Genomic DNA, 18,385 nt, shown 5'->3' with positions numbered 1-18,385 from the left:
ATTGAGAAGTGTAACGAGTAATATGAAACAGAGGAAGTAGTAATAGTAATAGTAATAGTAATACTAATAGTAATGATGATGATGATGATGATAATAATGATAATGATAATGATAAAATAATTGTAATTGTAATTATTAATAATAAATTATATTATTTTATTATCAGCGAAATAATTAGGAAGTGAACAAAACTGATTGGAAACGAGGCTCTGTTGGTTGGATGTAATATATTTTCAATATAGAACATTTTACATGGAAAATCCAATTGTGAAGCTAATTTTCTTTTGTTTGGTTCAATCTAAAAAAAGTTATGGAATGAGAAAAATAGATGGGGAGGAAGAGGATGGATAAAAGGAGAGTAAAAGGTTGCTAAGAAGAAGGGAGAAAAATGTGTTTTCCCTTCTTTTTTAAAGCAAAATAATTTCCAGCTATAGCTACTTTGATAGAAAACTTGTTTTACACCCCTTAGCATACCAAACATTGGAAAAAGGAGAGGAAAAGGAAAACTAATTTTCATGGAAAATATTTTACACCCTACCAAACGAAGCATGAATCCAACTGATTGTAACTGAATTGAAAATAAGATGGAGAGAACAGGCTAGGAATAATAATCCTATTCATATGATAATATTTAGAATCCTAACAGATCATCGATATACAATAAGCTATTACTAGTCTTATATGCACGTTTATGTTAATGTATAAGTTCTTACTTTTTAATTGCTTGAAATTGCTTTAGTTAGATTAGTTTAATTTTCAATCAAAAATATCTCTTTTTAAGCATATTATTTTGGAAAATATATTATGTGTATATTATATCTTATTATAAATTAGACAATCTTAAGTTTTCTTATTAATTATTAATTGAATATTTTATAGTTAGCATTTTTTGAATAAGTAAAGGGTAGAACAGTAATCTTACAAGACGACACTGTAGTTCATCACTTTGCTTATATAATAGAAATAAACTCGTCAATTTATATTACATTTCCGGGTGTTGTGCTTAAAAAAAAACTTAAACTCCATAGGTATAGCCTATATGCGAGTAACACTCCAAAAACGCTCACGGTGACGGTGACGGTGCGGTGCTCAACTCATACGCAAATTGAATTCCTTTAGAACCTCTGGAATCTGGAACCTCTCGTATGTCATACGCAAAGCTCGAATTGCAGAAGCTCGTTCCAGGTTCTTGTTTTGTTCCTTAGATGAATCTACTTGTTTCGTTGCGGATTTTGGTGTGGAATTGCAATTTTTGAGAATGTACTTCATGTGATTATTCATGCGATTGGTTTTATGCTGTTTGTTTCATGAATTCAACTTATTTTTTTCTTTCTCATATATGCTATCTCATGTTTTTAGTGATAATTTACATGTTATAAACTTATGACTCGAGTTTCTGGTTTAACTTCTTATTTCATCTTTGTTTCATGGAAGTAAATGATAAGAAAATGTATGTTACAATTTGTAGATGCGCATATTTGTGTTCACTTGTTCTTGTTTAATTTCATGAGATCAATTTTTCAAGTGTTGTTGCTGGAAATCAGTAATGAATGACCTGTCATCCCCGGGCCCAGGACGGCCGCCCCTCCTGCCCTGGCTCAGGGACGGGCCTGATCAGGACATTTGCATTTCATACCGAGAAAACTAATTAGAATTCAGAAGTTCAGTTGAGGGGAAATTTTTGTCGCAATGAAGAAAATATACGATAAATCCTTTATTTAGTTGTTGTTACTCGTGGTAACATTCAAGCACACGAAATTGGCAATGTTGTCCATGAACAAAGAAAAAGTGAAATGTCTGTCTGTGATGGATCAAGCTCAGATTCCTCTAGGACATGAGATTTCCCCTTTCAAAACATTTTCATTTCCGAATTTCCAACCGTTCTTGTGCTAATGAAGATAGAAGTAGTAGAAACCTGGATGGATTTATGGAACTTAAGGTTTCTTGTTTTCGAAAGCCCCGCCATTTCCATGCTACATAGGTGATGGAGCAGTAATACCAACGCACTGGTACTGTAATGAGACTCGAAGAATAGACAGTAACTCTTGGGCTAATATAATGTGCAGAAACAACCAGGATCAGTTTATAGTTGTGCTTCTTTGAGAAAAAAATTTTGTATTTGGGAAAAAACAGGGTGTTATTTAAGAATTAGGTTAGCTGTCTTATTATGGCTTCTTATAATTTGTGTATTCATCGGAAAATATTGCCCCCCTCTATGTCTCTTATCTTTAGATAATGCTCAAGTAAATATGCCAAGTTTTGTGTTATCATGCAGGTAGTAGTGGGGTATGTATGATGAACAATAGGTGGAAAGAGGAACAACACCCATCCTTCATCAACTTCATCGCGACATTCCTTAGTGCAAACTCCTTCCGGCTTAATGTTGTTCCGATTGCACCTGTAATTCGCTTGTACTTTTCTCATTTGTTCATGATCTCTCAAACTTTTCAATTACTTTTTCTTTAATCATTTCATGTATGTGCGTATGTAAATAGGATTTTATCTTCAACTGTGGAGGAGTGTCAGTGGCTTTCGTCTTTATGACTTCCTGGGATTGCAGCAGCACATCACATATGTATCACAGGTAAACAGTTTTGTCGAGGCTTTTCTTAAAACTTTCTTGCAGTTCTTACTGGCTGTGACATATATACATAGGGTATATAAGCTGAAGGAGCAGTTTGGAAACCTTTATGTTGTTGTCACCCTTCCTACTAGGGAGCAAAACGATTCCTTTGTTCGCTCTTACTTCAAGTGAGTTCCTTAATCGAGCATCTTGTTTGTTTTAGTCTATTGAACTCAACTGGAAATTAAAGATTTGGTTTGTTGAGTTGTGAAGGAGTGGAATTGAAGTTGGAAGGCCCACATTTTTGCCAGTTCTTGACTTGGAGATGGGATTTGAGAAAATTGTGAAGCTTGCTCACGCCCGTGGTGGTAAGGGAAAAAATTGTAGTGCTCGTGGTGTCATTTTTGAGTGGTCGCTTATTCTGACTTAATTGAATGACGAAAATTCTGTCCAGTGTGTAAGCAGCAAGATATCGTAGCAAGGATGAAGGCTGAGGTTTGTTTTTATTTCTCAGTGACATTGAACTTTATCAAATGACAATCAGACGTGATGCAATCCTTTTTCTTTCAGAGGAAACATGCTGTGGAAGGGATGGATGCTTTTCTCAGGGTTGTTACTTCCATACCGGGCATAGACAATCATGATGCAAATTCGGTAATCAAAATAGCATAAATCCTACTCTAATTTTTCCTCTTAGAATAGATAGCCCTCTGCTTGGCATTACAAAGTCATATTTATCACGTTAAAAATTAACATGATGTTTGGAATTTGAGTAAATGATTTTAATGATCGTGAAATGCAATGAGCTCTTACCAATGAGGCATTATCTTTTGCAATGAGAGTTTTACTCACCGTATTTAGATGTGTAATATGTCCTTTGATAAGTGAATGTGTGAAATTGCCAATTTGCATAATATGAATCTATGTTACTCAGACACGGATTATGTGTCTACTCGAATACGGGTGTCCAAGTGTCCGACTCGGCTATTTTATAGAAAAAAAATCAAGTTTTTAGTTTAAAATGAAGTATTCAAGTAAAGTGTCGTGTCGGACATGATACGACACAACACCCTATTTTTGAGGTGAATGAAGATGTCGGAGTAACACTGATATGAATATTAAGTCCATAAAGGAAAGATTTGGATTTGGAGGAAGTTTGGATATTGTTTGATCTGCTGGTGCTAACAGGAAAAAGAAAAGGTTACTTATCTACCTCTATCAGTCTATCTGTATATCATTAATACCCCTTACCTCGATTAATCACCCTTTCGCTACCTCTGAATCCCTAATCTCAACCAAAAAAGATAAAAGGGAAAACAGAAAATTAAATTCTGCCTTGAGAACAGAGGAGATTTAAGTGGCCTTTTTTACATTAAAGTCAAATTTCACTTGCATATAATTTCACTAGTGTGCCCTTTAATGAGGGCGAAAGTATGCATTGACAATTCTGGGGTGCGCTAGAAGTTAGTTCTGCTCTTTCCGATGTACAAGAGTGCTATGTTTATGTAGTGGAATGGTAATCTGAGAAAAATTCATCCCCAGAATGGGAGCCTTATGCAGAAATTTTTGTTAATTAATCAACCGGGTAATAGAGTCGATGCTATTCTCCATGTTTTGATAATTGGTATTATGGCGGTTAGCTAGTTATTAGGAGGTCTACATTGGAGGTCAACATATATTTGTTTGTTTGAGGGATGTGTTATTGTAGAGAAGTAGAAAGATTGGAATAATGTATGTTGTGATTGCTTTGAATGTAATCAGAGATATACACCATAGTTTGTATCCTAAACTAATTAGGAAACTATCGATATAAATCAACAAACATCCTAAAAGATAATATTTACATAATAGGCGATGTATATCTCAAAATCCCTCATGAAGTTGGAGCACGGGGAACCAAAATGCCCAAATTGCGAAGAAGAGTATCAAACCGAGTTTTCCCAAGTGCCTTAGTGAAAATGTCGGCCAACTGCGCAGTAATAGGAACACAGGAAGGAGCAATAAGACAATCAGTAATAACATCACTCATAATAAAGTTACAATCAACCTCAATGTGTTTTGTGCGTTCATGAAAGACAAGGTTGTAGGCAAGATGTAAAGCTGACTGTCACAAAATAAAGGAATAGCTTTTGGATGATGAACTCCCAAACTAAGAAGGCTTTTTGGCCACTTTAACTCACATGTGATAGCGGCCATAGAATGATACTCAGCATGTGCAAAAGAACGAGAAACAGTAGGTTGCTTCTTCGTCTTCCAGGAGATAGGAGAGTGACCAAGAAAGACAAGCCAACCGGTAAGAGAACATCGAGAGAGACTGCCAAGTCAGAATCACACCAACCCTGTAAAGTCAAATCAAGGCAGCATCAAGATGTTCCTCACGAGGAGCCTGCATAAACTCAGATAGAAGAACAGGGCGAGTAACAGCAAGATAGATAAGACGACCAACAAGTTGTCTATAGACCTCAGGATCATCAAAAAGAGCGCTTGTAGCAAGACCAAGCTTATGATTCGGCTCAATAGGAGAATCAGAAGGCTTGACACCCTACATGCCAGCTTCAGCATCAATATCCAAGGTGTTATGCTGGCAAAGGAATAGACATGTAGAACTGTGAGCAGCTTCAATGCCCAAAAAAATACCGTAAAGGACCAAAATCCTTCATACGAAAACAATCACTCAAATAGACTTTAAAAGTCAGTAAAGCAGCAGAATCATTCCCAGCAATAATGAGATCATACACTAGGTTATTAATCTAAACATAGCCCTTAGTGTAGGTGAAGAGTGAACAATCACAGCATGACTGAAGAAAAGCCAAAGTGACGAAGAGCAGTGACAAGCTTCAGATAAGAGGCACCAAAATCAGGTTGATGTTTCATATGAACTTCCTCTTCGAGATCACCATGCAAAAAGGAATTTTGAACATCCATTTAGTGAAGTTCCCAATGCTTAGATGCAACAATAGCAAGAAAGGCGCAAACAGTAACCATTTTAGCAAAAGGAGCAAAAGTCTCAATATAGTCAATACATTCCGTTGATGGTTGCCCATGACCACTAAGTGAGATTTTCGCCAATCAAGAAGATTATTAGAATCATATTTGTTGCGGAACACCCGGTGGCTACTTAAGGCTCGTTTGTTAGGAGGAAGATACTCCATGGTCCAAGTACCGTTGTGTTCAAGAGCATTGATCTGTTACTGCATAAAGCGGCGCCAAATTTCATCTCTCATAGCCTCCTTAAAAGACCTCGACTCTTTAGTAGAAGTAGGAGATGCAAGAAAAGCACAACAATTTGCAGAAAAACTATCACAATTGATATAATGTGCAATAGGATAAGGAGTACCTTTGGAGCGAGATGGAATTTTAAGAGCAAAGTTGTGAGTGACATAATCATGCTCCAAACAACGATGCCATAAATCCAAAACAGAAGTTTCACCAGTCACACAGAGACATGCATGAATAAAATCCATGCCACCTAAGAAGTAAAGTCCATCATGTGTAACACTCGTTCCAATCATCTCCATTGCACGTCTTGTATCATATACATATGAAAATCAAATGGGACTATACAATGCAAACTATCACACAATTGAGAGATGGATAACAAGTTGCAATAATGTTCAGGTACATAAAGCACATGAGGAAGAACAATAGTGCTAGACAAGCGGACAAAGCCTTCTTTATTAGCAACAACAGTGCTTCCATTATGAAGCCCAACAGGACGGTCTGCAATATCATGAACATTAAAGAGCCAAGTAATATTATAGGTGAGTAGCACCAGTATCAAGAATCCAGAAATGAGTGTTACAGAGCCAAGTAATATTACCGGTGAGTAGCACCAGTATTAAGAATCCAGAAATGAGTGTTAAACGTACCAGTAAGACGATTTTCAGGAATTTTAACGTTACCAAACATTCTCGCTAAATCCTTCCATGATCCGTCGAAAAGAGAGCAGAAGAGGGGCTCAAACCACTTGTTGATTGTTCGGATGTGTTGCCAACAACAGCCATAGTAGCACGAGCAGGGCTCCACGACCTCTGCCGGCATTGCGGCCACGGCCACGACCACCTGTGTTGGTCCAATGCGCAAGGTACCCTATGAGTTCGAAGCAAGTGGCTATGTTGTGGCCGGACTTCTTGCAGTGGGTGCACACCATGGGGGTGTGGTCAGGACGCACCCGACGTCCACGCTCGAACGGAAAAACCAAGAGCCTGGGATGACCGAGAGTCATGCGGTTGAGTCGCGAGGCGAACGCGCTCATCTTGTATAACCATCTGGTATACACGTTCAAGAGAAGGCAGATTTTCTAGGGCAAGAATGGCAGCCCTAGTTTGAGCATAAAAAGGAGTATAAAGACCCATAAGGAATTGATGTACCTTGCGTTTTTCGCGACGTTTGGCGTCATTGGCACCGAAATCACAAGTGGCGCAACATGAACAAATGAGTAAAGGTTTATGGCAATGTAACTCCTCCCATAGAACATGCAGATGAGAATAATAAGTGGTCACAGACATCGTCTTGGATTGTTCACACTTGGCTATGGAGGCATGAAGTGGATGAATCTGGGGACCATTAGCCACGACAGACCGGACTTTAAGAGTTTCCCAAAGTCGACGCGGATCTTTAAACTTCGGAATCGAAGCTTTAACTTCCGGTGTGATAGTGTTCATCACCCACAAGATTAGCATAGCTTGGAGTGTGGCCCAGTCGTCGGGGAGATGATGGTATTGTGATGGTACCATTAAGAAAGCAAAATTTTCGACGAGCTTCAAGGGTGGTTTGAAGATCCGCCGCCCAGTCATTGTAATTATTATCGCGAAAACAATTGGGAGTGAGAAAATCTTGGGGGCCAAGATAGTATGGAGAAGATGAGTCAAGTTTAGGTTTTGGAGGAGGCACGGCGTCATCATCACCGGCCGTTATAGACGAGAAGAAAGAAAGATGGATTTTCCTAGACTAATACCATGTAGAGAAGTAGAAAGATTGGAATGATGTGTGTTGTGATTGCTTTGAACGTAATTAGAGATATACACCATAGTTTGTATCCTACACTAATTAGAAAACTATCAATACAAATCAAAAACTTCCTAAAAGATAATATTTACATAGTAGGCGATGTATATCTCAACAATTATCTTATATTGCATACTTGAAAATTTATTTTCTATTCTATATGGAAGCCATTTAATAGGAAAGATAATCATCTTATGGACTTCATCATCAAATCATTATGTCACCCAGGCTGGATGAATATGAATAATTCTCTACTCAAGTTTAAATTAGCGGAAAATCTTAGCGCATTGATGATCACTTTATTGATATTAAGGATTCCAGATTAATAGGGTCAAATTGCCATTGATGCTCTTCCTACATACTTTTACTAGTTAAAAACATGGTACTAAATATCTGATTGGTCCAGCTCAATCAAGCTATTGGGTCGATTGAAGCAATAGCAAAAGCATCGAAGGAATATATTATGGAAAATACCGATCTTTCAGCTGATAAGGCAGAGAATATTTTGAGGTTTTTCAGGGATCCAAAGTACTACCTCAGTCCAAAAATCAATTGAGTAAAGAAATCAAAGTATAGCTATGAATATCATCAGCTTGCTCTATGTAAGTTATCTATACTATCTTGTTTATCGGTGTTCCAAATCTTCGTCTAGCATTTCTTTAGGATTTGAGTATCTAGAAGTTCAAGCAATGAGATTACTGATGCATCTGTTTACTTGTCAACAGATTTGCTGACTGTTGCCGTGGATTAGTCTCGTGATCTCGTTCAAAAGTGACATAACCACTGCTGTCTGATTGCTATGTGCATGTTCAAGTCTAAGAAATAAATGCCTAGCAAATTGCATGGATAGCACTATGTTTGGCCTTGTCAATGCCCATTCATTGAATTTGTTCTTATTTTTCTGCACTTGTGACTCATTCATTTTCAGGCTGAAGAATGAGTACAAGTGAGAGTTGCGGAAATGTTAATCTAGTAGTTTTGGCCTTGTGGGCATTATCAAAAGAGCCGGTAAAAGCATTGTTGAGGTGGAAATTCTGACTGCGGATTGACCAAAACTAATGCCAATGAATGTGTCTATTGACTTTGATAATCTGTCCCTCTTATTTTACTTCACCTGATAAAAGAGAGTTGAATCAGACAATGCTCTGAAGATGCTGCAAGCTAATTTGGTGGACTGGGTTTAGCTGGAAATCTGGAATGACGTTGTTTAAAGGACAACATTTTCTTACATGATGTGCTTTATAATTGACTGAATAATCATAAAACAACTTACCGCGCAGAAATTATATATCATGACCTACCCTTTTGTGGGGTATGATGTGCAATTTGTGCATGGATTTATGGACATGTATGCATGCATGATGCAACCACATGATGAGTAGTATCATGCCCCATGATCCAAAAATCATACCGTAATTATTGGCTAATAAAACATGCTTGGTAAGCGGTAATAAATGTTATTAATGGTAATGAATAGATAAATTTACGAATAAAATCTCATTTGAATGTCCATGATAATCTTCTTTAAAGGTGCTATTTAATGATATTGGAAATTTGTAAAGAAAACTAAATATTTGAAGATAAAGTTTCAATATTATGGACATTGACATAAAGACTTCTTTATGAAATACTCCCTCCGTTTCCTAAAGACTTTCCCACTTACTGTTCCTACAGATACCAAGGAAAATCAAGTTGTGTGGGGCATGGTATGAGTAAAGTAGGAGAGAGAAAGGGGTTAAGATAAATAGACAAATAAAAAGGGTTTAAAGTAGGAGAGAGAAATGAAGTAAAATTGAATTAATAATGTAATGGTGGACCATATGATAGTGACATGAGAGGGTAAATAGGGAAATTTGTTTTGCCAAATAAGGAATAAAGCAAAAGAGGGAAGATCTTTTGGAAACACCCTTAAACGGAAAGAGGGAAGATCTTTAGGAAACAGAGGGAGTACTAGCATCTTTTGCATGTTTTGTGTGCGTGTTATATTTATGTTTTTTTTTAAAATTAGTTATTCATTAGTGTTACAAAATTTTATACAAGCAGACATTTATAATTTTTATAATATGTTTTTTCTTAAATCAATGTTTTGTTAGTTTTTTTTAGTTATTTGTTCTTCATTATTCAATTATAGTATTGAGAGAAGGAAATATATAGCAAAAGAAAGCTTGTGCTCAAATAGAGTGGAAGAATTTGTATATGAGGTTTAATCGTCGAATATCAATAATGTGGAAAAGAGTTTGATTTATATAAAAAGTTTACCGAATAATATTTAGGTTTTAAAATATTTGAAGTAAAATTATTAATATGAAATTCAAGTTTTTATTTTTTCTTCTAATTATGTCAACCAAGTTATATTGTCAACAAATTGTTTATTAGAGTTTTGAACATATATGCAATAAAAGAAAATCATTCTCCTTAATTTAATATTTAATTAAAATTGCAAATTCAATTCCATTATATATATGACAAGTAGAGACAATAAAAGATTATTTAATATGTATGACAATTTAAATTCATTAAGAGATTATTAGACTTTTTGTAAAGGATAACATCTTCTTCTCCTTTTACTTATATAATAGAGGTATATAGACGACAAACTACTATTTATTATTCCTTCCGTCCCAAATTAGTTGCTACATTTGTTTTTTCACAGTTTACGAGATGCAACTTCAAACACCAATATCTTGAGTTACATATATGAAAAAATTATATATTTGAAAAATAAAATTGGAACGAATCAAATAAGATCTAACATGACTATGTTTTTTCTTATGTATATAGAGTAAAAAATAGTCAAAGTTATGATGTGAATAGCGCCTATGGTCAAAATGCAGCAACTAATTTAGAACAGAGGGAGTATCAGTTATTAAATCAACATTATACTATTGTTTGTTTTCACCCAACCCGATAAGAGTTAGGAATATAGCTTTCAATATGTGCTCTCAAATTGGAATGTAATAAGATAAGTTTGGAATGCTGATAGACATTTTCTTAATTGAAGGTCCCATATCCCCTCCTTTGCACAACCAAAAAGAAAAACATCCTCTTAATTGACCAAGCACCTAGATAACTTAACCTATGGTCCCCTAACCGGCCAATAAATTTCCATCTAATGCCTTCAAAACGAAGTTTCCATCTAATGGATAAGTACCCTACAAATTTAATAGCCAGGATTTCAGACAGATTATTGGCACTTTGTTTATAGTTGACCTTGTCCTTTTCAATTGTGTAACCTTGGCAATTAGTTTTATTCTATGATTAATTAAACCCAAAAAAAGTCAACCTTTTAAAAATAAGGTAACCGAATTAGAATGCGTCAGCATTTAGCAAGACCATTTCTATTGTTCACTTGAATCAAAGAAACTTTCCAACTCCATCATTCTCTCTCCAATCAGAAACGTGCATTTGTCTCATTCAAAAGACTATGACAAACCTTCTTCTCCAGCTTTAATTTGACCCGTCAAAATCATCTCTTTGTTTTTTGTTTACCTTCTACATAAGGCAACTACTTTAAGATGAGAATCATTTCTATTTATAACCAATTCTTTTCTTTGTAATAATCAATCATATAGTAGTATTTAACAAGCAAGCTTAAGATACATATATATATATATTTAACAAGTTATGATAAACATTGAGAACGATTTACTTTGGAACATCTCAATTATATCTATACTTTTGTATCTCATTCGAGCTTTAATGGAGGCAATTCCTCTGCCTCGTCAACTATCTCTCTCTTCGCCGCCTTCGCCGCTTCCATGGGTTGCAAATGTGGTGGTTCATCAACTTGGAGGTCGCATACATACACAACATATACACGAGAGTAATGTTTCTTTAGATGTTGGTAATAATGTAAATGCTGTGCCAGTTAAGTCACGAAAAAGGCCTGCAATGCTTGTGTTGCCTGCATATTCCCCTGAGAAAGAGTTTTCTTCAGAGAAAAGGAAGATCCAAGATGTCGAAGTTGCGATCCAAGGGAATGAATATTGTTTGTTTAGCAAGAAAGGAAGGCGAGAAAACATGGAAGATCGATACAAGGTCATCACTGATATTTCTGGAGACTCTAACCAGGTACATTGCCAATTTGCCATCCAACAATACCATTCACATGCTAAAGTTGATAGTTCGCTAAAAAAAGTTACTTCTGCGTCATTTATGACACTCGCTGCTCAAATATGGTCAAAGTGTTAGAAGTTTGGCCTATTTTGTTATAAGAATGTTCTTTAAAGATCACCGCTACTCAAATGTTCCAGTTATTTAGGACGGAGGGAGTAATATTTGTTTCGAATAATTGATGTTCGTACTGAATAATAATAATGTTGGTAATGCAGGCGTTCTTTGCTGTGGTGGATGGACATGGAGGCGAAGCGGCGGCTGATTATGTTGCAGATAACTTAGGAAAGAACATTCTGAGCTCACTTGAAAACATCGTTGAAGCAGATCAGCATACAGTAGAACAAGCCATACGCAGAGGATACCTAGAGACTGATAAGGGGTTTCTTAGTCAGGTAATTTTATAACACAATCTTCTGTTAAGATATGAAATCTATTTATGTGACTGTTTCAAACCGTCTATGTGACATAATACAGTTATATATATATATATGGAATCTTGACTTTGTCTATGTTTTTAAATCTAAACGTAGTAATCAGATCTTGTATTTTCCTTGTTAATTCCTTTGTTTAGGAAATTGACTTTTCACGCAATCTCTTGTCGACAACTTAATTCTTTTTATACTTAGTTAGGTTGATCAGGTGTTTGTCATGGATGACTTCTCTTTGTCTTCCTCAATTATCCTCTTGTTATTATTGACTAAACCATTTACATGTTTAGAACATTATTGACTAAGTTACATGTTTAGAACTTCAACGGGTCGAATTTGAAATTGGAGGTTATGGCAATGAAATTATACATAAATTCATAGCAAAAGTCGTCCTAACTCCTATATATATGTCCATGACAAGGAAAATTCATCCCAAAACATGTATTTTTCTTATCACAAGATACAAAATCTGAATCGGTGATGAATGATTATTGAAATTTATCGATAAAATTATCTATTAGAGGATGGACAAATATTAAGTACCATGCATGAAATTTGGCATGATACATTTTTTCAAAAGTTACCTATATATAACTCAATTTTATTGTTAAAATTATTGTCAAGTGTCAACTATCAATTACCAAACAGGTCATAAAGTAATGCCATTAATTCTTCGAGTGGCTTTTGGATCATAACGACCTCTATGTGTTATATAGCTTTTATCCCCGAGTTTAAATTGGCGTCACTGAAATGGAAGATGATAAAGCTCATTATATTTTCATGCAGGGTGCAAAGAGTGGAGCTTGTGCAGCGAGTGTGCTAGTAAAGAATGGAGAATTATACGCTGCAAATGTTGGCGATTGTAGAGTAGTATTGAGTAGAAAAGGACTAGCAACTTCATTGACAAATGATCATAACCTCAGCAGAGAAGATGAGCGTTCTCGTATAGAAAACTCAGTGAGTACATCCAATAATAATACAATATCATCACGCACCAGAATTAATTACAATCTCAGTTATGGCTTTCTAAACTTTTATTATCTTAAAAATGCTTGTTTATTAATCATGTGTATAAAATAAAATTGCAGGGTGGATTTGTACATAGCTGCAATGGAGTGTGGAGACTTCAAGGTACTCTTGCAGTATCAAGAGCAATAGGAGATCTGCACTTGAAACAATGGATTATTTCTGAGCCTGAGATTCTGAAAATGCCCTTAACTTCAGATTGTGAATTCCTTATATTGGCCTCTGACGGCCTGTGGGACAAGGTACAATTACATTTCTAAAAAAAACTCCATTCTAATTACAAACTCTCTTTAGTCGTTAAACACGCAGCTAAGACGTAACAAGTCATGTCTCAACAATATAACATGTTATTCTAAGACCATGTACAATTTGTTGTGCCTTTTTCACTTTTGCTCCATTTTCCCGGTTTTCAAGACAAAATTTTGACCATTACGTCAATTACACATTGAAAAAAATATATAAAAAAGTTGATGTCACAAAAGTTCACATTGAAATGAATCTTACTAGATTTATATGACGATGTTATTGTTTATAAATTCGTGAAAATACTATCAAAGTTAATGAACACCTTAGAAAAGCAAATGGAGCATAGATATTGAGATGGAGAGAGTATAATATACACCATATTTTTAGATGTTTTTTATCTTAACAAGCATTTTTATAATATAATTTCTTAATATATTTTAATATCTATCAGCTTTGTATAAGGAGTACTAGAATTTTTTGCACGCGATGCGTGCTTGAATTTTTTTCGAAACAGAAACTCGATTTTCTTCGGCATAAGAGTCAAAATTTGAACATTAGACATACAAAGTATAATTGTTTTTATTAGTTGCAAAATTTGATTGGTTTAGATTCTGTCACTTAAGTCTCTCACCATTCTTTTTGCTTTTTTTTTTTTTTTTTACTTTTCAAAGTTAAATTCTATGAACAAAATAGAAATTTTATTGAATTTATTTATGATTTCTAATATTATAATTTTTTAGTTGATTTTTGAATTAAGTACAGTACTTAATAAATTGTAAAGAAAGTGGACACTTTGATTTCAAGTCAATTTTTTCATAGGTTGTAGTTTGTAAGTGAATTTTTAAGTTTTTATAAAGTTTTCTCATTTTAGTGATTTGCATAACGTAAATTATGCAATTTTATGATTTTAGTTGACTTGTGAGTGATTGTTATAATTATATTTTTGGTATTTTTGTTTGAAGTCTCCTTTGATTTGTAAGTGAAATTGTAATTTAGAATGGAAAGGGGGGCAAAATAGGCATTTCAAAAGAGGACACCATTGCTCCCCTTCTCTTATATAATAGAGATTTAACACTCAAAATAAACTTAATTCAATCTCAAAATATTTCGAGTATTAATCATTTTTTCCTTTGGTGAATAACTCAGGTGAGTGAACAAGAGGCTGTTGAAATCGTTTCGAGGGAGAAAGTAGATGCAATGAATTCATGCAAGAAGCTTGTTGATATATCTTGTAGCAGAGGAAACAAAGATGACATAACTGTCATCGTTATCAAGCTTCAAAATTTTGTGGCAGCTGCTGAATAATCATGCGCTTGAACATTCAGATAGCTAAGTTTGCATTCATGATTCATGAGTATCAGAAAACAACTTCATGCTCCGTTGGACTGTAAATATAAACAATTTTAGCTGCAGATGGGATTATAAGAAGTAGTGGCGAAAAATAATGCTGATGATCAATGGAAAAGAAGGTGCAAACAGTCACAGAATGCAATTTTGTATAGTTGGGGGGGTAGAACTAGAATTTAGTAACTAGAAGTATATCATTTATCACGTAGAACTTATTTCTATGAATTCTTTTAAATTTTCATTTTCAACAAAAATTGGCAGATTTCAAGAAAAATAAAAGATGGGAGGAAAAAAAGAAAACAAAATTTTAAGTAGCTAGAAAATACATTTTCTATTACTGTATTATGTTAGGAAGCAATTTTTATTTATTTATTTGTTAGGGAAGCAGTTTATGTTAATCTCTTTATTTGTAATTTGTTGAATTAATTTGGTTAGAACTTGTAATTGTTGTTATTTGTGATTTTTCACTTTTTTTATTTACTGAAATAATAAAAGTATTGTAGACATAATAACTTAATTATTTTTCTAGAAAACTACAAATTTTAATTTATCATTGATATACATCAGTCATGCTTATTTATTAGTTCATACTATAGTAAAAGACTTAACAAAACCAAAAAAGAAAAAGAAAAAGAGACTAATTAATGAGTTGAAAAGTACTTTAAAACAAGTTCCATCTCTAATATATTTGAAACTTGTAAAAGGAATTTTTTTTTTAGATGTACTTGCAAAATGATGAGTTTTCCAGAAAAATGTTTTTTGTCCTACCAAACGGAGCAGGCTCGTGCTACCGACTTATATAAATGAGTTGAAAATGCTCACACTAACTTGTAAATTTCATTTTCATTTTTTTGTCTTACAATCTTATCGAATCAACTTTTGCTAGCTCTATAATTAGAACGTAAAAAAAACCATCTTTATTATTCTTTAATCTTATATTACGACACTTTTCCTTGGCCCCACGCTAACAGTAAGTCGTTGGAACCCTAAAAGGCTAAAACCTCCCACTCTCTCTCCTCCTTGAAACTCCATTAATGGCTGAAAAACCTCAAATGGCGGCCATTATAGTCGGAGGAAAAGGTTCGTCTCTCTCCTCTGCCTCTATTTTCTTAGTGGCCAACAAGCTTGCTCAGGTACGTATAGATTCTTCCATTCTTGAGAAATTATCATCTTCATCGAACAAGAATCCATTCCGACAACAATTAAGTATCAAATCTCATTTCCCCAATGTCTAACCCTAGAAGAATTCAGAGGTTCTTCCGCTCTTCTATTGTCTAAGCTCTTGCTGTCTAGCTCCAAAATTCGTTTTGACATCCCCAATTTAATTTGCCAAAATCTGAATTCAGATTTTGAAACTAAATCCAATAATTGTAGTTTTGATCCTATTGGTGCAAAATCAGTTTGTTGGTCTTGCAAACAAGTCAATGCATATCCAATAGTTTGATACTGAATTCTACGGGAGGCTTAGTCCCTGGGGTTTTTTACCGGTTTTGATTATATAAAACCTTGCTAACGTACTTTGTTGCAATTTAATTAATGATTAAATTACAATGCCTATTAAATTCAGGCGAAATGCAATAAATAGAGCAAGCAATAATTAATCTTTCAATTAAGGCAAAACATTCCCATACATACCACAAACTTTAAGAAAATTTTTACAACACATAAAAGGATAAGCTAGGCTAGACAATTAAAGGGAAAGTGTTGAGCCAATATGGTTTTGATGATGACAAATTAAAGTAATAACTAACAAGGTTTACAAGTTTTATGTGTGCAAGGTTCATAAATTAACAATGGTGCTTTATAAAGATAATAAGTGAAGTTCTTGAGTTGGAACACCAAGAGAAGAATGAAGTTCCTGTGTTGGAACTCCAAGAGAAGAAGAGCTTTTTTACATAAGGGTGTAATTAGGTTTCTTATGTAAGAAACAAAGATCTTCATAAGGTAATGAATTGAAACTATGGAATTGTTTATGTGAATAAATGAACTGTTCCTATGGAACTAGTATAGGAAACATGTGTCTAAAACGATGAACTGACTAAAATTATAAGATAGTGTTTATCAGTTCCTTTGCAAGGAACTGATGAACTGACACTGTTAAGGAACTAACGAAATTAAATAAACTAGACAAGTATTATATGGTGCAACAGTTATAATGTGTCGGTTGAATTGTTAAAGGCTAAAATTTAGGAAACTGTTTTGTGTTTGTTAAAAATCTGATTTTAAGGAAAATATTTTTAAAGGAAAGATTTTATCTTTATTGAAAATAAAATCTTTTTCGATTTTTAGATAAAATATTTTAAAAAATATTATTTTGATTAAAGGATTTAATTTTGGTTTTATTAATTAAAATACTTTTTAATTAAATCAGATTTTTGGTTTACTGCACAAGTGGTTGCTATAATTAATGAAGTAGTAGAATTTCCATAACACACGTTTAACGTAGATCATGAAGATCATGGGTGTCAAAAGGAACGTGTTCCTCTAGTTAAGGAACATCATGGGAAAATGTTTTTACCCACTAACACGTGATCTAAACCACGTTCATTAAACTTACTACTATTTAAGACAAGCAATTAACTGAGTTCAATGTGTGTCTGACAAAGTGATAATTAATCTACAAAGGTAATAATTTGAGTATCACTTTTATTGAGTCAGTACCACCAAAGTTCAAAGTTCCAAGTTCCAAGTTTCATTACCATATGAGTTCATTGTTTCATTAGTACTTTCTATCATTCTACTATCTTGTATTTCGAGTTGAGAAAAGAGTTGAGAAGAACTCTTATTGTTTGAGTTTGGGGAAAGGGTTTGAGTGAATCCTGTAAAGCGTGAGGCTTTGAGTGAAGCAAAGAAAGAGAAAGGAACTTCGAGTGAAGTTCGAGAGGAACAACAGTTAGAGGGAATTGTTGTTGGGACTTGAGTTTGTAGAGGAACTCTAGGAGTGGCTCGAGAGATAATAGGTTTGTATCAAAGGTGTTTTGGTCTATTATAGTGAAAGAGTTGAGTTTAAAATCCCTAGTGGTCAAGGTTGTTTCTTCTTGTTGGGCCCAAGAAGTTTTTCCTTGTAAAATCTCTTGTGTCTTTCTCTTGTTCCTTTCATTGTTTTATAATTCCGCAAAAGTTACGTTTATTTCTCACACATACAATTCACCCCCCTCTTGTGGTGTTCCTAGTGAAATAACAGAAAGCACGAAGGTTGTTACCTCCATGGTTTCTTGTTTCAATCAGAGAATTACAGAACTTGGCGTCATAACATGTTCTAAGTCTAAGGGACTAAACTATAACCCCATAAGGGGATTGGCTAGACTAAGGCTAGGCTACGCTAAGAAGAGAGCAAATGCAAGTTGTTGTGTGTTGTTTGTTTGTTTGTCTTTTGCTTGATGATCGTTCCAGTATTTATAGAGAAACGTGTTATGTAACTTCCGTGCTTACTTGGAGGGAAAACATTCGAATCATCTTTGATTTTTTGGTGATTTTCAGTGGGAGTTTTCTTGTATGTAAGATATTGGTATCGCTTTTGCTTAAATTTGCAGATTTCCTGGATAATGGGATTGCAAGTGTAGGCTGAAAATTAAAGGAGTGAACAAACAAAGAACAAGTAATTAGAATCAAGATTTCGTTTATTGAATCATGTACAATAAGTCTATAACTC

General features: G+C 34.5%; 2 protein-coding genes across 3 annotated transcripts; both read left to right on the top strand.

The window, feature by feature from the left end:
• Positions 1-1,011: 1,011 nt before the first annotated feature.
• LOC104892716 (protein PARTING DANCERS homolog) lies at positions 1,012-8,660 on the top strand. Of its 2 annotated transcripts, XM_010678704.4 has the most exons (9): positions 1,014-1,185; positions 2,276-2,400; positions 2,496-2,584; positions 2,656-2,751; positions 2,837-2,931; positions 3,018-3,058; positions 3,134-3,217; positions 7,977-8,172; positions 8,296-8,660. In XM_010678704.4, the coding sequence occupies exons 1-8, from the start codon at positions 1,146-1,148 to the stop codon at positions 8,124-8,126; spliced, it is 720 nt and encodes a 239-aa protein (XP_010677006.1). In that variant the 5' UTR covers positions 1,014-1,145; the 3' UTR covers positions 8,127-8,172; positions 8,296-8,660. The 2 variants fall into 2 exon arrangements, with proteins under 2 accessions (XP_048498502.1, XP_010677006.1); XM_048642545.2 differs by lacking the exon at positions 7,977-8,172 and having other exon boundaries at positions 1,012-1,185; positions 8,499-8,660.
• Positions 8,661-8,816: 156 nt separating this feature from the next.
• On the top strand, positions 8,817-15,186 carry LOC104892722 (probable protein phosphatase 2C 2). The gene is made up of 5 exons (XM_010678710.4): positions 8,817-11,641; positions 11,902-12,078; positions 12,901-13,071; positions 13,203-13,382; positions 14,533-15,186. The coding sequence occupies exons 1-5, from the start codon at positions 11,195-11,197 to the stop codon at positions 14,689-14,691; spliced, it is 1,134 nt and encodes a 377-aa protein (XP_010677012.1). The 5' UTR covers positions 8,817-11,194; the 3' UTR covers positions 14,692-15,186.
• The last annotated feature ends 3,199 nt before the right edge of the window (positions 15,187-18,385 follow it).

This window comes from Beta vulgaris, chromosome 1, assembly GCF_026745355.1.
Source record: "Beta vulgaris subsp. vulgaris cultivar EL10 chromosome 1, EL10.2, whole genome shotgun sequence".
NCBI classification, from domain to species: Eukaryota; Viridiplantae; Streptophyta; class Magnoliopsida; order Caryophyllales; family Amaranthaceae; genus Beta; species Beta vulgaris.
This window is presented reverse-complemented; position numbering and strand designations above follow the sequence as displayed.